The 25,414-nt window shown below is 34.9% G+C and overlaps 6 protein-coding genes across 12 annotated transcripts in view; 2 read left to right on the forward strand and 4 right to left on the reverse strand.

Annotated features, from left to right (window-relative positions):
* The window catches only part of LOC109541109 (calcium-dependent secretion activator), a 27,172-nt gene extending 24,760 nt beyond the window's left edge, over positions 1 to 2,412 (reverse strand). For all 5 annotated transcript variants that reach the window (XM_019909837.2, XM_019909840.2, XM_019909836.2 and 2 more), the window contains exons 1-2: positions 2,269 to 2,412; positions 2,125 to 2,199 (exon numbers count right to left, since the gene is read on the reverse strand). The gene's annotated coding sequence lies outside the window, so the exon portion shown is untranslated. The remainder of the gene's footprint in view (positions 1 to 2,124; positions 2,200 to 2,268) is intronic.
* A 4,431-nt stretch (positions 2,413 to 6,843) lies between these two features.
* Positions 6,844 to 10,218, forward strand: LOC109541151 (mesoderm induction early response protein 1). Its single transcript, XM_019909918.2, has 7 exons — positions 6,844 to 7,040; positions 7,241 to 7,486; positions 7,539 to 7,773; positions 7,826 to 7,914; positions 7,973 to 8,204; positions 8,308 to 8,471; positions 9,733 to 10,218. The coding sequence occupies exons 2-7, from the start codon at positions 7,283 to 7,285 to the stop codon at positions 9,955 to 9,957; spliced, it is 1,149 nt and encodes a 382-aa protein (XP_019765477.1). The 5' UTR covers positions 6,844 to 7,040; positions 7,241 to 7,282; the 3' UTR covers positions 9,958 to 10,218.
* Positions 10,219 to 10,711: 493 nt separating this feature from the next.
* Positions 10,712 to 14,544, forward strand: LOC109541034 (RING finger protein 11). Of its 2 annotated transcripts, none has more exons than XM_048662303.1 (4): positions 10,712 to 11,087; positions 11,640 to 11,834; positions 11,891 to 12,082; positions 12,128 to 14,544. In XM_048662303.1, the coding sequence occupies exons 1-3, from the start codon at positions 10,980 to 10,982 to the stop codon at positions 12,032 to 12,034; spliced, it is 447 nt and encodes a 148-aa protein (XP_048518260.1). In that variant the 5' UTR covers positions 10,712 to 10,979; the 3' UTR covers positions 12,035 to 12,082; positions 12,128 to 14,544. The 2 variants fall into 2 exon arrangements, with proteins under 2 accessions (XP_048518260.1, XP_019765265.1); XM_019909706.2 differs by having other exon boundaries at positions 12,141 to 14,544.
* Positions 14,545 to 14,897: 353 nt separating this feature from the next.
* Positions 14,898 to 18,346, reverse strand: LOC109541033. Its single transcript, XM_019909705.2, has 3 exons — positions 17,982 to 18,346; positions 17,053 to 17,261; positions 14,898 to 16,716 (listed from the first exon to the last, which is right to left on the reverse strand). Exons 1-3 carry the CDS (start codon positions 18,078 to 18,080, stop codon positions 16,560 to 16,562), a joined length of 465 nt encoding a protein of 154 aa, XP_019765264.1. The 5' UTR covers positions 18,081 to 18,346; the 3' UTR covers positions 14,898 to 16,559.
* Positions 18,347 to 18,753: 407 nt separating this feature from the next.
* On the reverse strand, positions 18,754 to 20,772 carry LOC109541032 (beta-1,3-glucan-binding protein). The gene is made up of 8 exons (XM_019909704.2): positions 20,451 to 20,772; positions 20,147 to 20,374; positions 19,912 to 20,084; positions 19,737 to 19,855; positions 19,521 to 19,687; positions 19,237 to 19,470; positions 19,056 to 19,144; positions 18,754 to 19,002 (listed from the first exon to the last, which is right to left on the reverse strand). Exons 1-8 carry the CDS (start codon positions 20,581 to 20,583, stop codon positions 18,805 to 18,807), a joined length of 1,341 nt encoding a protein of 446 aa, XP_019765263.2. The 5' UTR covers positions 20,584 to 20,772; the 3' UTR covers positions 18,754 to 18,804.
* Positions 20,773 to 21,955: 1,183 nt separating this feature from the next.
* Positions 21,956 to 24,124, reverse strand: LOC109541057. Of its 2 annotated transcripts, none has more exons than XM_019909737.2 (7): positions 23,990 to 24,124; positions 23,258 to 23,526; positions 23,049 to 23,205; positions 22,705 to 22,957; positions 22,535 to 22,645; positions 22,372 to 22,474; positions 21,956 to 22,312 (listed from the first exon to the last, which is right to left on the reverse strand). In XM_019909737.2, exons 2-7 carry the CDS (start codon positions 23,403 to 23,405, stop codon positions 22,164 to 22,166), a joined length of 921 nt encoding a protein of 306 aa, XP_019765296.1. In that variant the 5' UTR covers positions 23,406 to 23,526; positions 23,990 to 24,124; the 3' UTR covers positions 21,956 to 22,163. The 2 variants fall into 2 exon arrangements, with proteins under 2 accessions (XP_019765296.1, XP_019765297.1); XM_019909738.2 differs by lacking the exon at positions 23,990 to 24,124 and adding an exon at positions 23,616 to 23,928.
* Between the last annotated feature and the right edge of the window lie 1,290 nt (positions 24,125 to 25,414).

Raw genomic sequence — 25,414 nt, forward strand, 5'->3', positions numbered from 1 at the left:
AAACAAGGGATCAGAAACTGCTTTGTGGGTTTAATTCTGCTGTAATCGTTTTCCTCAACTGTAAAACTCTTAATTTGCTGTTTTATTTTGGCTTTTCTTTAGCCGGATACATTGCAATGACATTATCTATCGCATCTAATTCCTTTATGAAGCTTTCATATCTATGGGCCAACAATATATTAAACATTCACTAATTACGGGTTTTGTGGCTGTTTTTATGTTTATTCCTTCAGGACTTCCAAACCAAAGTGGGCATACATTAGACTTGCTCCGCTTAACCTCATGCTGTTGAACTTGCTTTTACTAGATCTGGACGTACAGAGTTTAGAGTTTCGGTAAAACTTCTTTGGTGACGATCAAATCAGTTCAGTTTTCGAGCATGATCGGAACCCACATCAACAACTATATCATACCCCTGAACAAGCTTTTAAATGAAGAAATAGGAAAACCAACATATTGTTCTTGTGTTGGCCAGTGTTAAGCTATCTGACCAAATGACCAAGTTCTTCATGAGCAAGATGGTTTGTGAATTGATGCATTTTCAAATAGCTGACGTTCAGTTTTCGATCATAATCGGAACCCACATCAACAATTATATCACACTGCCCAGCCTTGCTTTAATTGTTGTCCACTTGGGCCGCCTTTAAGATGATTACACCCATCTCCATTACTCATTTTCGTCTTGATATCGCCGATAAAACGTGAATGAAAATCTCCCTTCAATTGTAAATTTTTCTAACAACTTGGGAAACTAATATCTACTGGTTACTGGTATATGTCACGCAACAGAAATGAAAGGATAATGAAAAAAAGAGGTTCCCTGAAAGATAAATAAATTGTGCGGTTTATGATGCGGTGGCGCAGGGATGAGGGTGGAATCCTACGCAACTGAGAACACACCATGCAGGAAGGATTCGCCCTTATTTCGCCAAATTGGAGGAAATAGCACGGCTTTCGCAATATTTATGCCCCCATTCTCTGAGGCCAAGAAACCGTACGCCGTATATAACATATTGCAACTTGGACAGCTATTTCTGAGACTTATTAAGCAATATTCTCGGAGATTGAATTATTTCTGGCCTATTGCTAAAGGCAAAATTCAAGAACGCGCAAACACGATAAAAAAGAAGGCATCCCCTAAATACGCTTTTTCGCTGGATTTCATAAATTAGAAACCCCAGTTCATTTATCCCGAGGCGTAAAAGTAAACACGATACATTTTTTGAAACCATTCATCTTTATGTCGTTTCGCGATAAAAATATTAAGCGATTTGTATTATGATTTTCATTCTTTACAAAATGCATATGTATGTGTTAAAAGAGAAACACGTTTTAAATTTAGTTGTTATGCAGTGTAGACGTTTCGTCGCTTCCAAGAGGGTGCACAACTAGGATTTCCCGAATCGACACGCCAAAGGGGCTGAATATTCGCGAAAGCTCTTTCTAATCAATAAGTTTGCCATTGAACAGTTAAGCCTTTAACTTGAAGAAAAGTTCTTTATTGAAAAACTGCATTCAATGCAACTGCAGTTTGCTTCTTGTTGCCCTGCAATATCGATCTATATAATTACAATGGATTCACTGGATCGGAAGAAAAATAGCAAAACCGTATCTATAAATGAATTCGAAAATGCTTGAGATGAAATGGCGTTTAGTTAATATCCTCAACCCCACATTCATCGATTATCCATTAAGACCTGCGATAGGCTTATATAGGATAATTTTCCTCCAGATGTTCGATAATATTTAATAATTCATACATGAATAATTCATAGATAGTGGAGGAGACCAATTAAGTCATGATATTATCCTGACAATTTTATCGGTTCTTTGAACATAGCGCAATCAAATCTAGGGCTTGGATAATGAAAGTTACAATTGCATCCAATTTTTTATTCTTCCTGGTTGCATCTCAGTTTGATCAGTAAGCGCGACAATAAATTTAAAAAAATAAAAAGTTAAATGTACTTTCGTAAATCCCATTAAAACTTCTCTGACTTTCTAAAGGGTTTTTTTAAAGAATGGAAATAAGTTTCGAAACTAATCAGTCGTTGTTTTACGAAGTTTGCGATAAGCTCGCAAAAAGTTTCCTGAAGGAGGAATTATTAAATTTCAAACACTTACCACCATGATAACTGCTGCCCGCATAAAGTTATGCTTTTACAAGCATAAGTGGAAACTATCGATTGCAGCTTTGACCTATTATGCATTAGAAAAATAGTAATAAATTATGACTAAGTAGCAGGAAATTGGTTTTAAAAAAATTACCTTATAATTATTAATCATTTTCTTCTTCACCCTATATTCGTAAAAATTATGTTCTATTAAAGCTAAAAATATTGTCTTCAGTAGTAAATATTGAACGAGTTTCACTACGAACCGCAAACGAAAACTGGGGATCAATCCCGCATCAGCGTTTGCGTTGCGTCCCGGCGTTTAAACGTGGCGCCGGCGCCGCGACGCCTGAGGGAAACACTTGGGGATATATTGACCATTAAGTGGAAAAACCACTGCATATGATGGCAGCTTTATCCGGCTTTTATATTGGTTTTGCCAATGGATATCAATATTGGTGTCAAGCATCTGCTGCTGACGTACTTTCAATGAAACTCTAGTTTATTGTTGGAAGCGCTTTTGTTATATTTCACCCAGATAAAATTTAAAAAAAACTCTCTTCATTTACTGAGAATAGTTTCCCTGGCACAATTCACCTTCAATCGTTCACAAGGCAAATTGTTCGAAAATCGCTCAATTATTCCATGTGAGGCCGCAAATTGGCTTCCTATTTTAAAACTCGAACTCATTTCCGCTGTTTTACATTAGAAACGTTAATCGATACTTTTGTCGCATTCTGAAAAACCGCTCAACTTCCAAACTTCAAGCAAACTCACATAAACTTATGAATTTGCGGAATTTAAGAGTCATAAAGGAATAAGAAGAAAGCGGCATTTTGCCCTAAAATAAAACAGACACAGGCACATTCCCCCTTTTACTGTACAGGGGTGGGCATGAGCACTGAAACAAAAATATTTTCCTCTCGTCCTCTCAGTTGGCCTTATTTAATCTAATTAATGAGCGATTGTTCTGCAAATGTAACCATTAGCAATGCAGTAAAAGTTTGTACGTTGAAACATCTGCATTATTTGGTCTGCGGCATCAGCACCAACAAGCATGCTTATGGGGATTTTTGGAAATTTGAAATTATTTGCTTTTGATTCGGAAAATGATGTCTGCAACCCTTCCGAATTAATTTGTAGGGATGGAATCATAAATTAAGAAAAGTCGTTATTCAATTTTGTCGGCGTTTCGTTTATTTACGTAGGCTTCCTCAGGAAGGAATTTCGTCTTTTTTTCCAGTTATTTTTATGAATACAACATTTCAGTATCCGGATGCAAGGTTTTTTTTTGAGAATTTCCATGTTCTGATGATTTTTTTCAAAAAATAGGCTTCCACCTTATGAAGTTTTCGAATGTGAGGTTTTTTTACGGCTTCTGACCTAAGGAGGCAATTATACGTATTTGTAATAACCAAAACTAACCCAAACTAACCCAAAACATCGACCTCCACATTTAAGCGAAATTTTCGGCAAAAAAACTAACATTTTAATGCGAGTTTTTTAACTGCCCTCTAGAGAGACCTAGGGACCTTCGCAATTATGCAAGTTTGCGGTGTTTGGGACATTTTGATAAAAGGCCTCAGGAAGAAAATTTGTCTGTTTTCCAGTTTTTATCAATACAACAATCCAATATCCGGTTGCAATGAAATTTTTCGGAATTATTAGTGCGACATAGTCAATCTTTTGTTTTTCATCGATAATCATGCTTGTTGCAGTAAAATTATACTTTTGAAATTTAAATTACAATGATAATTAAACTATTGATTTTTATGTAGCAATATTTAGGTCGATGTACTCGACATGTCCCTCACCTGCTTTTCAATATTCTGTAGGTGAATGCTGCCGGTATTTGATCGTTAAACCGCACCAGATTTCCAACTTCACACGTTTATGTATGCCATCGGAGTAATAGCCCTTTACGTGCATTATCATGAAACGAGGATATACGGAAAATGAAACTGGAGGTTTTTTCCGGCTTTTAGACCGCCGTGGAAGCGAATTTCCATTCTTTTCCACGATGTTTTAAAGGTCCTAAAAACATAATGGGGGTGAAGCTGGTACGTTTTTCCGGCTTTTAGGCCTTTGCGGAAAACATTTTCTGCGGACGTTTCGCAAGCACGAATGGCTTCCATCTTCAGAGGTGGTTTGCTCAGCAACCATCTTTTGGCCTTTTTCGCATTTGAAAAACATCTGAGAAAATTGTTCAATTCTGCCAAGAAATTGGCTTTATTTGATTTGCATTACGATTTGGAATCATGCTCTTTTGGTTTACTCAACCTTAAATAACTCTTTCGCCCACATTTTATTTAACATTTTAGCCAAAGTGGTCTGGCAAATATTTGTGTTTATTCTGTAAGGGCGAAACATTGACGACGTCAATACGAAGGGCCGTGCGGGTTCGGTTCATCGACAATCTTTCAACATCCCCAAAGCCCCCAATTCCTATGACCTACTTCACGAAACCGCCTCCAGCTCTACTTCCTACAAAAAAAAATACGATTTTATCTCACCCTCTTTATAAACCTTCCAGTATTTCTGGAAAAGGCGATTTCCGAATAAAAATGCCATTTACTTTTACGTCTTTTAATTGTTAAATCATGCTCAAGGCCTTCACAACATTAGAAAACGGGACAAGACCAGCGGCGCAGTGTGAATTAATTCGTTTCGTGTCGTAACCATTGCTTTATTTCTGAGAAATATGTTTGCAAATTATTGTTAATTAAAAATTCCGTACGTGGACTCTTGCGGAAACTTCTCAAAAATTTTCTCTTCCAGATATCAGTTCTAATTGAGCGTTTAATTGCCTTTCATTTAAAGATGGAAGTTTCGAACTGCTCAATCTAAGCGTCAAGTGCACTCACTAAATGTACATCTGCCAATTTACAACATTAAAAACCGACAAATCTTGGTCTTTGTTCCGTTGACGAATTGTTTTTTGCAATGAATATTTTGAATTTCCCTTCAAGAATAACGCAAAACATAATAACATTCTAGCATCCACAAAAATCATGCTTTAATGCTTACTAAATAATGCGCAACCGATATTAATGAAAGGAAGAACGGAGGGTAAATCCTGATCAAATCCTGAACAAACGCAGCTCAGTTTAAGGAAGAAAGTGCAATCATGACCTGCATCACCGACAATTTCTTCTCTATTATTGACCCAAACACCTTATAAATGCATATTTGTGAGCTTCTTACGTCGAAAGAAATCGACTGAGCTAAAAAAAAACACGTATGTGAAATTTTGATTTTTGGCCGAAATTTTTCTGAGGATGGGAGTCGATTTTTTGAAAAAATGAAAATTTTCTCAAAATGTCTGAAATCGTACATCATTTTGAGCTCACGGACGTGAGGAATGCATCGAACTGATTGAAAAACATGCTAGACGTTTCAGACCCGAAATAATAGACATTTTCGGCACATTTCAAGCGTTTTTCGAGCGTTCACGATCTTTAATCGACGATTTCTTCCTTATTATTGACTCAAACGTTTGCAGAACTCAACTTGCAGAAGCATTCCACTACGAAGCCGCGTATGTAACCGTCAATGTAAAAATTCGCCACAACTTATTAAAAATGGTATTACAATCGTAATATTTTCCAACAATAGAAAAATATTCACTTTATCTAGTGCTAGCCCAGCGTTTCTAAAACTAGAACAGTTTTTGAGAAATTGATTTTAAAACAATCTCTTAACAAACTCATTCCGCTGCAAAGTCCATTGACGCATCAAAATGTTTAAAAAATCATGGCAATCCATCGGAAAGTGTACGTTCAGCAAGTTTGCATGGCAGACGATAGAAAAAAGGACGCTTCATCGAGTGCCGTAAACCGCATTTAACTAGCTGGACGAGTTTTCGAGAAATATATTTTTTAAAGCACTTGACATCATTATTGCACAACGAGGTACAGTATGAAGCCCAATGTGAAAAAAAGTTGGCAACAATCAGCAAAAAGAGCACGAAAAATCCAAATTTCAGAAACATTCAACGACTGTTTCTGTTTGCGGTGCCCGCATTCTCCCAGCTGTACCAGATTTTGAGAAATACATTTTTGAAAATTATTTTGCAAATCCTTTTTACCACAAGGTGGCTGACTAAACAGCGAAATGTGAATAAAATCGCCAAAAATCAATAAGCAGCGCTATAAGAACGAAAGTCTGGGAAACTATAGAAACATTATCGCTCTATCCAGTATGCTAACAAGAATTACGCTTGTTGGCTCAGTCTTCAAGAATTATTTTTTTGCGAAACCATTCCGCTAATAAGCCGCATATACAACTCTAAGTGTAAAAATTCCCCGAAAATAAGGAAAAGGGTTGATGCCAGCAAAATTTTCTATTATAATAGAAAAGGGTTGCAATATCCAGTGCTACAACAAGCGTTGCTCAAGCATGCATCAAAATATTTAAAAATCACAATACGTACATTTAAGGCTTAGGCTGGTTTCGGCAATTTTTTGTTGGTTTGGTGTGAATTGCTTTAATTTTCTCTTCAATAATGTTAAGCCGTTATTTCCACCAGAACGGCGATTCACCGACAGTTTGACTAGATATTCTTCCTAATTGTAACCGCTCATTTTTCTTTGAGTTTTTATATTGCCGTGTTAATTTTGAACTTTGCTTTTTTGTTTGGATTAAAATTAGCTACTTTCGTGGAAATTTGGCAACTCTTTTAACGAAAGGTTTCAGTCATGTATGCAGGCAACGCCGATGCATTTATTTCAGTTGACAGAGACAGTTCACCGCTTGACAGAGGACAGATGTAAACAGCAGTTTGTTTTGGGTTTTTTCATTGATGTGCAAGTTTTTACGAGTTTCAAACAGTTTGCTTCCTAATTGAACGAATATTGGTTTTCAAGTCATTATCAGAGCAAGTAGCAGCAAGTGAAAAGCGTTGGTGGGATTTAAAACACGTTACATGTTAGTGGAGTTTATACCCCCTTTGTTCTGTTTCAACTTTTAGATTTAAACCTCTTTCGGGCTTTTATTCATTAGCAAATTTTGTTTAATAAATTACCAGAGCTTCAGCACGCCTGCAAACAATTTTGTATGCTTGCCCACGCATGCCGCAAGCACTGACTAGCATTAGGAGTACCAACCAGATCATTTATCCGTTTCAGACCTTTACTGGACATATTGGAATGAAATAAAGCCTTTTGGCCATGGAGCCAGCAGACCCAGCAAATAAAGATCAGAGTCCAAGCTGTAGTAAATCAAATGAATCACCTACAAAAGATAAGCTCTTTGATCCCTCCATTGATATGCTTGTCAATGATTTTGATGACGAAAGAACTCTAGAAGAAGAGGAAGCTCTGGCTGAAGGAGAAGCAAATGACCCTTCAACGGAGCTTTCCAATTTGGAAAAGGTAAGTAATGTATTTTGTCTGTAGTTGTTCTCATATTTGATCCATCTTTCAGGAAGGTAACATGCCCTTAGAAGAACTGCTAGCCCTTTATGGTTACAACACAAAAGACAAAGAGAGCTCTTCCGAATCCGAAGAAGAGGATGAAGAGCAAGTCCCAAATGAACAGGAACAAATTTGCGAGCCCATAGTGGAAAAAGAACGATCCCCGACACCGCCAAGGCAGTCAAAACTCAGCCTCCTTTATGAGCCTATTGTAGAAGATGCAGATGATGCTAAAAACTTAACAAGTATTGAGAATTTTACTGGACGGGGCCAATTATAAACAAATTAAATTTTCAGCTGTTTCTAAAATAAGCGAGGACGAAGAGGAGGATATGGAATCTAATCCAGAGGAAGATGACTACCAGAAATTTAGCGGAGGCGTGCACGTAAGTGAGCCATTTGTGGTTTTGCGTAATTTTTTACTGCAACCATTATTTTCTTTAGAATATCATGGTTGGAAGTGACTATCAAGCTCAAGTACCGGAAAGTCTCACTAGCTATGAACAGGTGCCCTCCAATGATGTAGACGATCAATTATTGTGGAGCCCGCAAGAAGCATTTAGTCAAAAGGTGGAAGAATATCTGCAGAAAGCGCATGAAATTTTCAATCCTCCTATTCCAAAAGGAACCATGCTCAGAGACGATGAGGAGGCGCTTTATTTATTACAAGAATGTGGTAAGTAAAAATTACCAAATACTAATTAAATTTTTCTGTATTTTTTATGGGCTAAATATTTCACAATTTGAGAAGATTTACTGAAAATATATCTTTCCAATAGGTTATAATACGGCAGAAGCTTTGCGGAGACTTGAAATGAGAGGTCCAGCCAGTCCAAAGGTACCAAATGGCAATGAAGCCAAGTGGTCAGAAGAGGAATGTCGAAATTTCGAATCTGGAGTCCGTTCTTTTGGAAAGGACTTCCTGCAAATTCAACAAAACAAGGTAAAAGATTAACAAAGCGGAAGTTTATCTGTGGGTTTGTGATACTCTGAAAGTTTTGTATGGTTGAAATTGTTTTATGTTTTAAATTTTAGTCAGTCAATTGCTGGATTTCTCTAATTGGGAAGTCTAACTAAATTCTTAAATTTATAGTTTTTTGTATTGTGAATTTGTAAAAATTAAATTTTTAGCGTTTTTAACAATTGACTGACCTATTCCATAAATAGTTTGTGAGAATGTTTTCTTCTGCTATTTAATAATTAAATTCAGCAAATAAATATTCTGCATTGTCCGAAAGTAATATTTTCTCCAAACAAAAGTCTAATAATTATCCATCAGTTGGTAATATACTGATTATGTAGATTTAAAGATAGCATATTTACATAAATACATGTTAAACCAAAAATTTTCTACAAATAATTTTGTAATAATTGTGCTAGTGTAATAAATCAGTACTGTGTTTGGTTTCTCTGGAATATATTTATTTTGTTCAAGGTTTATGTGGTTTGATTGTATAGTGTTTGCAATAGGTTTTTTGCCGCTATTAACAAATCGTTTAGTGTGTCATTATCATTTAACTCTTCATTGTTTAAGTACAAGACATTCACTACATCATGTGTGCATGTACTAATTCATCATACGTTTGCGGGGTTTCATCGGGTGTCCATAGATTGAAAAATATAACTACAAGTCATACATTTTTGTGCCAATTTGTAACAATTAGAATTACGGTTTGTCAAAGAATGTGGATTTTTGCGGTAATGTTTCAGTGTAGACGTTTTTCAATTATATAGAGGAAATTTTGCTCATACATTAGGCAAATATCATTCATGACTTGTGTTATGTTATCCATGAACAAAGTGCATGATTTTGTCCTAATTTAAGCTAATAAATTATATACCTCCATACCAATTCAGGTGAATTTACAGAAGTCATCACAGCTTTCACAATTCACATAAATGCAATGTTTAGTTCGCTTCATTTTAGATCTTCCATGAAGATTTGATGCCAATATTTTGATGAAGTGATCTCTAGACAAAGTAAGTGTTCTCGATAAATATTCTACAATTTAAGCTTGATTTCAATAGTCGTTACGAAAGTTTTTAGATGCTTCTATGCGATTTAATAATATTTCTATGTGCTTCAGCTGTATCTTATGTGGTTGATTAACTAAGCAGTTTTAGGAATGCCTGTGTTTCATCATTCAATTCATTACGCTAATCGATTGATTGATCAGTTTGAGTTCTAATATTCTATTCTGAAGTATCTGTTGAAGGTTCAGTCGAGGACCGTTGGTGAATTAGTACAGTTTTACTATTTGTGGAAGAAAACTGAGAGACATGATGTATTTGCAAATAAATGCCGCTTGGAAAAAAAGAAGTATTCCTTCCAGCCGGGTTTCACGGATTTTATGGACCGATTTTTGGAGGACCAAGAAAGTGATAAGACAACAGTTACAGTTCTAACAGGTAAAACATCAGATGTATGACAGTGACTCATTTTTAATTATTGTAATTGTTGTTTGTGTTTTTATTGAAAACGTGATACCGTAATTGTAAAGTTTATTTACCTACAAATTTTATTAATTTACATATATTGTTTATTGCTTTTCATAATCAGCTAATAATACATAGTCATTGCTATAATTCTACCACAATCAATATGTGATACATGTACAATGTTTATTTTATTTAAGTTTTACAAGTTGTTTCATGTATAATCACAATTGGAATAAATATATTTATATTTATTTACTGTTGTTTTATTAATTACTCCCTTTTCCAGTGTTTTCGGGAGATTTAAAAAAATAATTTTAAGAAATTGGAAAAATATATTTAGGAAATGAAATAAACAGGCATCCTCAGAATTAAAAAACTAATACGCAAAAATCTGGCAATAAATAAAAACCAATATTGGAAAATCGTAATTAAATAAAGTGGCTTTTGTATTTCAAATAATTGATTACGCTGCCGTCGAGAGGTTATCGTAGTGTTTGTTCTGTCTCTGTTGATCACACGTTTCACTGTCCTTATCGTGAATCTGCGCAAATACCGCAATCTGTTCTTTGAAAACAGTTGTTTTTCTTGTATCTTTCTCAAGTATACACGAATAAAGTGCAAGGAGTCTCTGTGCTTGTTGATCTTATGAGACAACAATGTTTGTCCTACTCTAGTACCGCACAACTGACGGAGATAAAGGATGTGTTTTTCTGAGCTTGTAGGAATGGAAAATTGATATCGCAACATTGTCGGTGAATTTGTTGTGTCATTTATCATTTCTGTCATGTTGAACAAGCATTGTCAAATGTTCATTGTTCTTTGAAATATTAATAACAAATTAGAAAGTTTAACAAATGTGTAGCGAGTAACAACTAAATGCTAGATTGCTCTAAAGAAATTCACGTGCTGGACACTAACATGTTCTTTCAAATCTCAATTGTTTCAAAATCATGATGGAGGTAGTTACCCACTCTATTTGTAAATAAAGTCGAGATATTCTGACAAAACAAACATGGGTAATTGTTTCAAGAGGTCTACAACAGATGATATTTCTCTTTTAAGAGGGACTGATAGTGTTAGAGAAACATCCTCAGATCCTGTAGGACCGCCAAGTTACCAGGTAATTAAATACATTAATTAACAGTTAAGTGCCTACTTTACATTATCGTTGTCTGGGGCCATTACACAAATTGAATTCTTCTTGCTCGATTAAATTCGGTATGGTGACATCAAAGCAATATTGTAGTTCGTAGCAGAGTTATAAAATTTTTACGATATATATATATATATTTTTTGCTCACTTTGTACATAGAAACGTGCTTTGTCGCTTCCTGCTCAACACATTAATTTACTAGAGTAATCTTTATATGAAACGAAACTTTTCCGTGGCTAAACCGTCGCGTAAAATGCGAAATTAATCTCTTTCCTTGGCAAATAACTCCAACTAAATTTTATTTACAATATTTAGCACTAACTATTTCTTTAATGTTGCATGTTGCAAATTTATTATAATAGGTTTGAAACCGGTTCTATGCGTTCTTGCTCGCACGACAGTCTTATTGCGCAGTACTATATTACTTTAGTGATAATTTATTAGTTTGCAGTAAAACTAAACAAAATATAGAAACAGTTGTAGATAAAAAGCAAACAATTTTGACCCTTAAACCTCTAGGAGGCATTATCAGTTCAGAGCACGCCACCTTTGTATCATCCCTCTCCAAGTGTTACTCGGTCAGTGACGCAACTAACCGAAGAGGAGCAGATAAAAATCGCAAAAAGAATTGGACTGATTCAACACCTACCAACTGGAAAATACGATGGATGCAAAAAAATCAGAGAATGCGTTATATGTATGGGCGAATTTATGGTACGTTACTAATTCGTGTTGTTTGATTGATTTGATTAAATAAATACGGTGTTCAGGTTGGCGACGCATTACGTTACCTTCCGTGCATGCACACTTACCATGTGACATGCATAGATGATTGGCTTATGCGTAGCCTTACATGTCCCAGCTGTATGGAGCCTGTAGATGCAGCCTTACTGACTAGCTATGAGACCAACTGATGACGGCCAGTGCCTTGTTTAGTTTAACATTTTAACCCGCTGGTTCGGGTAAGCTGTTCGAACGGCCTAGTCATTCCTAAAATTACATTATAGTTCTATTTTGCAGGATTAGCCATGCAATATGGCATATTGTAACCATCATGAGAGGGACTGCTTGTTAGCTTTGTTGTGAGAGGCAATCCTGCTCTGGTGATACTAGTTGCCTTTCTGAATCGCGTTAACACTCCTATCGTGCTATTATACATATACCTTAACTAAGGTTTACTCTCTTATGTTACTAGATATTTTAATTATCTTTAGTTGCTCTATTTTAATCCAGTGATAGGATTTTAAAATTCCTTACTTACTATCTCCCAAGCGTAGAAGAGGCATGCTTTTGAAGATTTTTATTTAAATCTGAAATATACTTAATACTTACTGAAGGCATAACTTACGGGACACCCTGGTTGGAACTGAACAATAGTAAATACAAAATACCAGCGAAACACTACAACATATTCCAATAGCTTGAACCATTAAGTGCTTACCTCACACCGATTTTTTAGTTCATAACTCTCTGTATTGTCAGTCACATTTCGTGGCTTTGTTCAGTGAGATCAGATTTATTCAATTCGTTTTGCTTCGGATGAACAGGTTCGAATAAGGTGTAACTTACTATTTTATTTGTTGATTTTACTCTTAGACGCTAAGGTTGTGATTTAATTTTCGGGATACTTTCGATTTATGAATTTGAAAATTTGGTAAAACTTATGGATTTCGTCTTAATAAATTTGATAGACAAAACTGTGATCTGTAATTTTCGTCTTGAATGAATGCATCATTTTTGCCTGGCTGTGAATTTTGTGAAGCTTGAACGTATTCAGATGGTTTCCAAATTCCCTGCTTTAAAATGCCGATATTAATTCGATTAGTTAGCACTCATAAAGGTATGTACATACTTTTTAAACTTCATATAACTGCAAGAAGTTTTTATAACAATGATAAATGTAAATATTTGCGTAACCTTTTGAATATACTCGAGCTTGGTGGAGATTATTCTACTTATAAAGTTTGTAATGGGAATTCATTGTACAGTGGAAGGAACAATTTTATTTGATATTTAGTCAACAATTTTTTGTGTCAATTAGGATTTCTAAAAGCGCATAATTTGAAAAAACTGGACGTCTGAAAAATGAATGGTGAGCATGTCACTGTTTTCTTCATGCAATTCCTTAGTTTATGCCATATCCAAATATAGCTTCCCATTCAACAAAATTATATTCCAAGAATTACATCTCCAACAATAGAGCCCGTACATTAATTTTTTTTGGAGACTTTGCCTTCGATACGTGTGACTAACGAGGATTTTTAGTCACAAAGTATCGGTGTTCTTCGTTGGTTATCTAACATAAACATAGCTCAATGCGAATTTAACAGAATTTTAATTCTGAACGGTTATTTCGGTTTTCCGTCAGCCAAATTCTTGTACAAACAACCGTTCAGTTCTGATTGTGCAGTCAATTGTTTTAGTGTTCGTTAAATTTGGTCATTAAGCATGAATTTAACCAATAAATACTCAAGAAATTTGATGATGAGTGGCATCACTGTAAGTACTGCAAATATTTTTTCCGTCAAGGGAAAATGATCAGCGAGTAAATAACGTTAATAACTAATAACATGTTGTGGCAATAAAGTTTGAGAATTTATCGTCCAAAACTGGCATAATGTAATTTTCAAATATGCGCATTTTGAAATTCTAATTACGTATCCGAGCCTTTCCCAAAAAAATAGCCTACTAAATTTCAAACGAATTGTTTCTTTCATCACGACCACATCGTCGTTGCGAATTGGTTGAATATTTACAAAGTGTAAATACTAATTGCACAGTTCTAAGTACATATTAGTCATTTGTTAGTGGTGATATCTTGATCAATATACATATAAAATACGGTGATCAACATCTCGGTATTGATGCAATTATTTTTTTATATTTTGATAATCAGGATTGATCGAATCCTGATTGACCCGAGGAGTCAGTCATAATGTCTATTGACTGGTTTTCAACTATAGGTAGATGTTAACGTCCATTTGAATATAGAAATGTTTTATTTTTGTTAGAATCCGTTTTTGCCTTCCGGTATTTCCGTATAACCGCTCGTAACATGAAAACGAAACGAAGAAAATAATGGCCAAATGGCAAGTTTTGTGTTATCTTATAATGTTTCCATGTAAATACGTTACGTATGTGTAGAAAGCCCAGAGGGTTAAAACAATTAAGCACTTTAGAAATGGAAAATGTTTATCAGTAATTTTTTCAGTAATGTAATGGTTTTAGCATATTCATTAGTTTTGGTTTATATTTAGTTTAGCATTTGGCTGATCGCAATATTCAAATGCGCAAATCAGCTTTGATTTAGTATCGGATATTATTATTTGTTACCAATCTATGCATATATGTAATTAATATACCAACTATGAACGATTGAGAAAAGTCCTGTGTAACAATCACGAATATCATATGTTTATTTGCAGCTTTTTGTGTTTGTTTTTATCCTTTGGTACGTAAATGTCGCAATATTAAATTTGTGCGGCAACATTTCTGACTATAATTTCGCCGACATTTAACTTTGTGCCGCTCTTAACGTGTTTGTCATTAAAATGGGGCCACTCTGTAGCTTTCTAGTACAAAAATAAAATCCTATATGCAATCAGAGCAATAATCTAATGCGCCATAGTGCTTCTGATATGGTGGAAAAAGTGGTGTGAAAGAATCTGAAATAAGTTTCAATCAAATAATTTTTCGCCGACTGTAGGTTTTAATTCTAGCGAAGTACGCATGTTTGATGGATTTCAAGCTTGAAAGCCAATAAAATTACAGGCAATAGAATTTTAAAAAGTTTATTATAAACATTGTAACAAAGGAAAATAATCATGGGTATCACAACACTTAATATTTACTTCATAAACTCTCAACCCTTTAAAACCAGTCTAATCAATGCATGTTATGCACCCTGTATGCCACATTGCAGGTACTGACGTCAGGAATGTGTAAAAATACTGATTTAGCTCTTCTGTATCATGAAACATAGTTGGTAAAAAATACCCTTCCATATTTATATTATATTTATACATGTAATAGTTGTTTCACATCAAATGACGAACAGGGGAAAAGATCCTGTAAAAATTGTTCATTTGGGCAAAGTAATCGCTATTTTCTGAATGCGTTTTGCATTGTTCAGATGAACAATTTTACGGGGTACAGATAATATAGGATTTCCTTGATTATGGCACATAATTCATGGTATTTTTATTATAAACAGAGGGAGAGCGAATGGTGATTATACATTACGTTAAATTATTTGAATTTAACTAAATTAACAGCATTTCTAAAAGTGGCATTAGTCATTCAAATGAATCACATTTTTGTCTGTAACTATTAATCTAAAAACTTTGCGTTTATTCTTATTTTGTTCCTGAATTGAATATGAAATTGCCAATTCAGACAAACCATGGTTGTAAAACAGTATAGAAAGTTTTTATAGAAAATCGACAACAAATTTCGGCCGAAGATGGCCAGGAAGCAATTACTCTTGTTTAAAAAGTCAATATTTTATTGGTGTTGGAGTTCATTCGTTCAACGTTTACTCTGTCAGTGTTTTGTGAATGCTATGTATATATATGTATAGACCCATTTTTGGTAATCCAACCGATTTAAGTTACTTGAGCCGCCAATTATAACATTATGTTTAAAGCAATTATAGCTAATTGTTGCTTATTTAGTTCCACAATTATTCCCGTTTAAATATAAGTTGTTGAAGAATTGCCAAAAGTAAAAAATATATACAACTAAAACTTAAGCGTTTTGCCCTATGCTTCAAATCATTAAGTTTAGATCTCTCATATTTCGGAAAAAACGTCGATCAATCAACGAAATTAATACATAATATTAAAAAGCAGATTTTGCCTCTTGAACACAAAGAATCAGTCTAAATGAAGAAAATTAAATAAGCGGTAAACTAGTTGACTTGCCTCAACAGTGAGAGGGATAATTACCATGTAGTAGTAACCCGAAAAGGGGCTACAATGAAGATATTATTTTAATGTTATGACAAAATATGATTCCAATGTTGAGCAACCACCATTATCAGGCCCGTCGAAAGAAGACGTTCATAGGAACTGAATTTCGGAAACAAACATTGAAAATTAAAGAAAGCGAGGTTGATTTAGTAAAAAAGTAAAAAAAAACAGGAAATTATCGACTGAAGTTATATGCGCTTATAAGCCGTGGTTCAATGGAATTGCTCCCGGAGGTAAAGATCATTGAATTTTTGCTCATCGCTTTTGATGATTTATTTCCCTTCAGATGTAATTTCAATGATCCACGACTAAGCGCGGAAAAGTTTTCAATCGCTACTTTCACCGGCTAGGAAAGCCTTCATAGGCTGAGTAAGGAAACAGTTTAATTTGAAAAATTTGGAAGAAATATGCATAAAACACATAGAAGAATATAGACTAATAAGCTCTTTTTTCAATCAATATCTGCATTTTAGTTCATATCGAAACTTAACTGGGAATTACACTTGGAGCAAATGGGCACTACGGATAAATTCAGACAAATCTCGCATTTTGTCAGAAATCGATGCACTACATCTTCAGTCTCTTCAATACTTTGTTCCGCATAGGTGTCAGCTTCATATTCTAGTCTGAAATTAAGAAGTGTCCAAAAGTACATTAACAACCCAATTGTAAAATATGCAGGATTTGTTGGCACAAATGCAAACTTTATTATGTTAATGCAAAAATATTTCAATGTACGATGAGCATAAAAAATAAAAATTAATTTGATACAAGGTAAGCCAAGTACAATAAGACCTTATGGGAATATTACCCGTTAAATGCCTCGCTGTCGAAATACGGATATTAAAAATTAAGTTTAGTTCTCGTTTCCAAAGTAAAGTTAACAACAAAAACTTCCTGTTTTGATAAAATGTTTTTGTTTTATAATTTTTTAAACCGAGCAGTTAGTAGACGAATCATACCTGACTTGTCGCAATTCTTCTTCAACTTCACTCAGCAAATCACTGACATCATCAGAACCTACTAGGCTCTTTTGGTTTTGCTCGGTAAGTAGCACTCGTCGAAGCTCAGTAAGTGAATTGAACTCCCTGTCGGTATCATAGTTCTCAGCAATACTGCGTAAACGGTCGACACTCTTGCTCCGTGTTGTTCGAAGTCGCGCAAGAAACCTCTGTGAGTAAAAGATTGAAACTAGATTGTATACAGAGTGGTTCCGAACCATGAGTTAAGTAACTTTGGGCAAGTTGACCTTTGACGAAAGTTTAGGAAGCAGTAAAGCCCGTAAGTGTTTGTTATGGAAGCGACAAAATGTGCGTTTTTCTTTGTATGTACTATAAAAACTAATAAATTAAACTGATTTGAATATTTTCAACAAGAATGTGAGCTAATAAGAAGGTGGGAGTAAGGATCCCTCTCACACCAAAAGTTATAATACTTTGGTAATTAATCAAATTAAATGATCTAGAAACTTTACAACGCAACACTTTAAATTAAAACTACGGCGTATTTTCGTAATATTTCATCTCTAGTTGAAATACATTGTGTTTTACATTGATTCAACTCCAAAGTATCAAATGATAAATTACGTACAGGTAAATAATATTGAGGTGTAGTATAACAAGTTAATGGATTAAATTGCAACAATTTAATCCATTTTTATGGATTTTTCCCAGACAGGAATTGATTTTGGAATGTGTGAGTTTATGACAACTTGGGGCTGTGCCCTACAAGCTCTACTTGTCCTGCGGTCTCTAAATTAGCGACTTAAGGGCTGTGATTCGTGACTGATCATGCAGAAACGTTAAAAATGAACAAGTCTGGCGAGTTTCTCCAGAATATTTAATCGCCGGTGGATGCAATTGAACACCAAATGTTTACATGGCAAACTTACATTGCGGAATTCAGTCTTCATTGAGTCCATAGAAGTTCGTCTATATCTTAACGCGATTCGTGCTTGATGCTCACGTTTAGGGTGCTGCTGGCCGGACATTTTTCTATTTAATTAACAAATACTTGGATTTTTTACGGTGTATATTCAAATAGTCAACTTAATCACCAAATCAAAACAAAGATTGTTGTCAATGTTGCCATGTGCAGTCTCACTTGACATTCTTCGTATCGAATCGTTTGAATCTGGAACGCTATTGTTCTCTCATTCGCACACATGGCGCTTTAGGAGAAAAATCATATTCGTTCTGGTTGAGTCTTTCACTAAATTATCCGTCGAAAGATCAGAAATAATCATACAGTTTACACTAACTGATCTAATACTTAATGAGAAAGGAAGCAATTAATTTCTAATAATTTAATGAGACATTTTTATTTCGCAAAAGTATATTTATATAATATAAAGAACGCAGGGGAAGATTGTCTTAATTGAGACGTTTTGCCATTAAAGTAGTGGAGCGTAGGGCAAAACAATAAATATTTAATTTCTGTTAAAACATCAGATTTTTTTAAAACATCGTTTTTCTTTGTCAATATCTCAATCTCCGATATTTTCTAAGCCAAAAATGTGTACTATAATAAAATAAATATTATGCTAATTTTTCAATAAAACAAAACTTAACAATCATAGCAGTAGTTTTTCCATAATATTTCTCGAACCATATGTTTTCATCAAAAAAATACCCCTGAAAAATAAACTGAACCAAAACTAGCAATAATTTGTGGTACTTATTTATTATTTCAAGTAAAAAACTCCCATTTGAACACTATAAAGCGGTAACTGTAACATAATCAACCTGTAATCCGGTGTCACTGCTCCAAGTTTCCAACCAACTAGATTTGGATAGAAAATCTCTTACTGAGTACCTGTCTAAGTTTTTATATGGTTTTTCCTTTCCTGATGATGTGTAGCCATCAGGAAATAGGGAATGTCCTCCAACGGCTATTCCAAGAACAAGGCGCACCTAAAATTAACAAGTAGAAGTATTTTAAAATAAAACTTTCAAGGACCACTTACCATTTCGATTTGCTTAAAATCAGCATAAGGTGAGCTTACAGAGCTAAACCGACCATACAGTTGATCGTCAATATAAAAATTAAGTCCGTCTAGAGATTAGATTGTGCATTAATACAATGTTCATTCTCTTCATAATGTATCCTCATAACACTTTAATAATCGTTTGAATTAAAATACATACCAGGCCCTAAATTTGCGCGAAATGTATGCCATTTATTTCCAATGTGCTCTGCGTTTTTATAAATTGCCAAATAATTGTGAGGGTTTTTAGCATCTTTTATTGATATATTGTATGGGCCCCCATAAAGTTGTTTGCCACCAATATCGATACCATTTTTTTCATAGTTCTCATTTCCTCTAGTAAATGCGATTAATATTAAGCTCTCCGGGTTTGCCACATCTTGCAGGTAAATTTCTACAAGCCAGGTTCCAAAGAAACCATAAAATAAATCAATTGATTCATACCTGGATATACATAGTCTCCCTTAGGCAGCTTAGCTCTAATGGTTATATTGACGAAGGCAGAGAACGTTCTCTTAGAAGTCAGCTTTCCTGAGACTGTTGGTTGATTCCACATAACTGTTTGATGACGATTAGACTTAGCACAAAACATATTGTCTGTTCGCGTACACCTGAAATTTGTTTTAAGGGCCAGCTTTTTATAAATTCAATTCCAAATACCCTGGATTCAAGTTGATATTTTGAGAAAAGTTCTGCGCCAATTGAGTCCGGATTTGTAGAGTATCGTCAACTATTTCAACGATCTCAGGGCTGTTTTTGTAGATATTTAAAGGAAAATCCTAAAATTTTAAAGAATCTGCAATGGTTTGGACACCGATTGTTATGAAACCCTTACCAGTTCCTCCGGAATATACTGTTCCACTTTCCAAGTGTTTAAATCTATAGCTTTTCCTGAAAATGTGTCATGTATTATTTCATCTCCTGGGCACAATTTATTGGGTTCTTCTGTTGTTATACGGGGATTTATGCATCTCGAAACCTCGTTCAATTCTTCGATAGGGCGTAACTCTGAAACACATCAGAATCTTTCAGTTGCCTCAATTGAGTAGCCCGAGTGAGTAGTGAGCTACCATCAACCGTCCAAGACTGTTCATCGATGCGAAATCCTAACTGATCATGTTGCACGAATATCCAGTAATTTATTACATCATTTTCTTTGAGCTTTATGTTGGGATCGGTGTAAGTAAATCTGCCATTGACTGCTTTTAGAACATCTTGACTAAAGTCTCCTGGTTCAATCTGAATAATGGGCTTGTTGATTTTTCCATGAAAAGCGAATAGTTCCACTTTTTCGTCATCTTAAATATCAACGGTTACAAACGACAATAATTTTAAGCGAGGAAAATGTTGTTTTTAGGTTTTATCTGGACTTACCAGGTATGGAAACACGAAATCCTTTGGGCTTAAACGCTTCAAATGTTGGGGTAGGGACTTGGTACTGCCCGTAACAATATAATGGAAAGCATACACAAATTATTAATATTTCTTGTAAAGTTTGCCCGTCCATTGAAGCACTGCAATCTAAATTTCGCTTACTTATGCAGTTTGAAGAACAAGTCGATATTCATCATCTTCGTTTCGTTTAAGCATTGGTCAAGGACGGATTGTCGATTGCAACTATAAATATTATCGCTTTTGTCTTTTGACCCGCGGCTGTTGATACGCGACTTGTTACTGAACTCTAGTAGAATTGAACACGTTTTGCATTTCCTAGTGCCAGTGTTTGTGTCACAGAGAAAGGTCGAAAACAAGCCATTGCGCTCAGAAAACCCTCAGGTGGAATTTTCTTTTGTGACCAAAAAGCTCGCATGTGAAAAAGACGATTTTTTTAGAAAATTCAATAAATTTCGTAACATGCTTTGGAATCTACATAATTTTCATCTTAAGGTAGCGACAAAGGCAACTACTTCGTGGAAAAACACTTCAGAAGCTTCAGATCCGAAATAATCGAATAATCGATAATAATTTTTGTGCGGTTTTACGTGTTTTGAGGGGTCGCGTTCATTAGGTCACGATATTTTTCTTATTATAGATCGAAACACTTTATATATGTATATTGGAGAGCTTCTTAGGTCGAAAGCAATCTATTGAGCTCAAAAAACACGCATGAGAAATGCCTTTTTGACAGAAAATTTCGCAAAGGTAGAGGTCGATTTTTTCCACAAAAATTAAATTTTGCAAAATGCCTTAAAATCCATATTATCATCATTTCAAGGAAGCGACAAATGCAGCAAGTTTATCGAAAAATACACTAGACGTTGTAAATTCGAAATAATCGACATTAGTTGCCCATTTTAAGCAGTTTTTGAGAGGTCACTATCTTTAACCGACTATATTTTTCTTATTATAGACCGAGCGCCTTATATCTGCGTATTGGGGAGCTTCTTAGATCGAAAACAATCCATTGAGCTCAAAAAACACGAATGTGAAATTTTTATTTTTGACCGAAAATTGCGTAAAAAGGGTAGGATTAAATTATTTCAAAGAAAACAAACTTCTTTAAACTCTTTGAAATCTACCAAAATTTCATATTCAGTGAGCGAGAAATGCAGCTACTTCGTGGAAAAACACATCAGAAGCTTGAGATCCAATAGTCAATCAATTCTTTCGTAAATCCTTTAGCCAAAAATTCCCAATATCTCCTGATATCCATATATAAATAATCTTCATTCGATAAGGAAAAGCTATCGACCTAATCGATCTTTCTGCCCTCTATTAATTTCCTCGATATAAAAACTTTTCCGATATTCAATCAATCAAGTGCAAACAGAGGGAGAATCTTGTTTGTGGGGGTATTGATTTTGAGGCTTATTGAGGGTAAAGTTGAGGCAACTAGCGAGAGGTGGCTGAGGTGGTGAAGGTAAATTAAAAACTTGAAATAACAACAAAGTGTATTCAAAACATTGTTTAAGAATTATAACAAAGTGACAATAACGGGCGTATGTAAACAAAATTAACAGATAATGAAACCTTAGTAATTACCCAGTAAACACATAAAATTTTGGGAAGTTTATTGATAAGTAAACTCGATGACACGATAACAATATCAGCGAAATGAAGAGAGAATACAATTATTTTTTGACTGAATTAGTCAACATCCAGCTTCTTGAAATTGCCATAAAATCCTAGAAGTTCGTCGTTCACCAATTTTGTGGGCCTCTTGGATTCGTCTACATTTATTGTGGTGAGTTTGTCGAATAAAGTTTTATATTCTTCAAACTTTTTCGACCATAAGTCTGAAAAATTATTTGAGAATTGTTGTACTAAGATGATAGAAAAGCTGCTGCTCGTTTACCTGCCAAAGTAGCCAATGATTCTTCATCTCCGCCAATATCTTTTGGTAATATCTTTTTGGAGAACAACTTTAACATATCATCGGCGTTCTTGTGAACTTCCAGCTAAAACATTATTGATTGTCATTTGTCGTTCTCAAAAAAATTGATCTGCCCTGATCTTACCCTTGATCTCACTTTTTCTGGTAACGCAGCATTAACCAATTTTAAAGTTCCCTCAATAAAAGGAGGGACATTTATTAAATTTATTGAGGCCACCCTATTCGAGAAGACTTTCTGAATAATAAAACAACTTTTCAAATAATTTTCAGGAATTTCTATCGACATTTCTTTACCTCTGAGACAATTGATGTTTTTTTCATAGTCATCAGATTTAATTTGGTGGCATGGCTCATCTGCAAAGCAACACAGTCAATAATGAAATGAGCGCCAACAAATAAATCCTCTCGGAACAAGATCTCGTAGACATTATAAATGTGGGCAACGAATGCTTCAAAGCTGAAACTTTCTGGACCATAATCTTCATTTATTTTTATGTAGATTATTCTTCTAGCGTCCTTTGATAGCTTGGGAAGTGGAAATATATATCTATAAAAATATGACCATGGAAACAGTTAAAACACCATTTGATTGACTATTGTAGTCAAGTGACTTCTATTCCATTCTTAAACCTACTTACTCAACCTTAGCCGCTAGCACCATTTCTGGGGAACATGGATGCTTTTTAAAAAACTCAGGAAGCGTCTTCCTGATGGTGTAATACATGTCCAGTTTTTGCTTGGTTGCTTCAATGCTGAATTTATTGAACAATATAAAAGACTGGATGACTGCTTTGCCTGCATTGGAAAAAATTAAAACGTAGTTTGTGAGTTTACTTAATGGCCCTACTTGGAATCTCTGGCAGATGAGGTTGTGTTTTCAACCAGTCTTCAACGATTTGTGAATCCTTTTCAAGATCCTGCTTGGATTTGCCAAGCTCCTTCTCAATTTGCTTAAAAACAAAGGTCTCATCATGTTCCAGAATTTCTTTTGGCATTCTAAAGGAATCAACTAATCACTTGCGGCTGCAATAGAAACTGTTTTTTCCACTTTTTATAAGTCGTTTATAGAGGACTTGGTAACGAATATATACAATCACTTGCGTTGAGTTGGTTAAGCTGAAAATAGCTGTTATTAGGAATGATGGTAATTAGGATATTAATCATACCAGTGAATTTAAATAGTAAATATCTAAGGTGTTACTTGCTTGAAATGCTTATGAGACAGCGCTTTTGGTGGATAAAGTGGATTTTCTGCGAAAGCTTGTACGAAACCATGGCGATAAGCTAAAGACTAGCAAATTAGCTGTCCATTGTAAATTATTAACAAACAATTAACTCTTGCGATGTGCACGTTACTATTTGTTGAAAAGTTTCAAATTTCATAGTACATTGAAGGATTTCTTTCTGTATTTACGCTTTATTAGTTTTATGGAAATGGAGAAACATATGGAGCTCCTGAAATGTTGCTAGAATTCCTAGCATTTCACTTCATGGGCGTCGCAAGTTTCTTTCAAGAACTATGAATATGTCGCAAAGCTTTAGTGCATAGGTAGGGAAATAAGTGGCAAATCAAGCTTACCAAATTCGATTTCAGCTGCAACCACAATAAATTATCATTTTTAATGCTCGTTCCAACTTGGATCTCAGATGTTGTAATACTTGCTATATAGATAACGTTTTATCACTGATATGAAAATTTCGCTCAATTGACTGTTTTCTTTACAGCTTCTGTAGTGGCCAATCGAACAAATTTAAACGAACTACAACCACATATTCACCTAAATTTTGCCAGTAGCTGTAAAGTAAGTAATTAATTTTCAGGATATTTTGTTGATTGAAGAGCTCGTTTTTTGCAAAAGCCAAAATAGAAATTAGCATCAATGTCGCGCGCCAATGAAGAAACTCGAAACTAAAAGGATTTAAATGTGAATTGGCGGCGTGAAAAGTTTGCAGTTTTTGTTGGGACATACCAGTTCGAAACTTTTTACTTTATTGCGGTTATAATCAGGCCGGATTAGGAATTACAGAACTCGGAGACGAGAAAGAGAAATGCGGTATTTTATTTTTCGTTCAAGCGACATTGACGAGGAAAATAGAAAAGAGCCGCTTGTTTCAAGTGATTTTGCTCTTTGAAAAAGAGCGGTTAACAAAAATAAAAAAATAATAATCCGTATCATTGTACCGACTCATGAGCTTATGGGAATGAGAGTCTGGGAGTTTCTATTAAAGCAACTTCTGCTCGTCTAACATAGCAATATCGGCTTATCGCTCATCGCTGATTATTCAAACAGCTGCGGCCGAGGTGCGAATAAGCACCGGTGAAGTTTTTGTCCGTGGCCGTTTTCTAAACAAATTACCATTCAGATAAAAGTTCTCCAACGAAAATCCCTTTATCGTAACCAATGAATAATGTGAAGGAAAAGAAGGAGCCACAACCGGTCGGATATAGAGCTTGTTTTGACACGTTTGTATTTTTGCACATAAGAGCTCACCTCTACGTTATCGGAAAATTGGTCTCGCTGAGCACCACATTAATCTTTGATTTCCGTCAAAAGGCTGTTAGTAGACTGAGGCCCATTAAATTAATTGATCTGATTTACGAATTTCTCTCCGAAGTCTATTTTTAACGGGGTTGTTTGACGACTGAATTAATGACTTTCAATTTTCCCAGCCGTAGCTGGAAAATCGATGGATCCTTTTTTAATAAGCTGATGATTCCTTCCGATTTTAAGTTCCTGCACTATGCTTGTCCAGATCAACCTCTGGAAGCTCACGTCTCTTTTTCATGCAACAAAAAGCATCCGCCGATCATCAATCTTCCAATACCTACGTTTAATCTGAGGAAAATTCAACATCACCTACTCGCTGGCCTGCTCGTTGTCACGATTCAACCTCCTTTGACTTTGCCACCAAAACAGTTCATCTAATTCTTCATTTTGCGTTCACATCTTCTGCTTCATTCGTAAAATATTTGTATTCATTTCATCATCATCAAATCATCATG

The sequence above is a fragment of the Dendroctonus ponderosae genome, unplaced genomic scaffold (genome assembly GCF_020466585.1).
Source record: "Dendroctonus ponderosae isolate FM_Combo_2020 unplaced genomic scaffold, Dpon_F_20191213v2 Dpon_F_20191213_1, whole genome shotgun sequence".
NCBI lineage: Eukaryota > Metazoa > Arthropoda > Insecta > Coleoptera > Curculionidae > Dendroctonus > Dendroctonus ponderosae.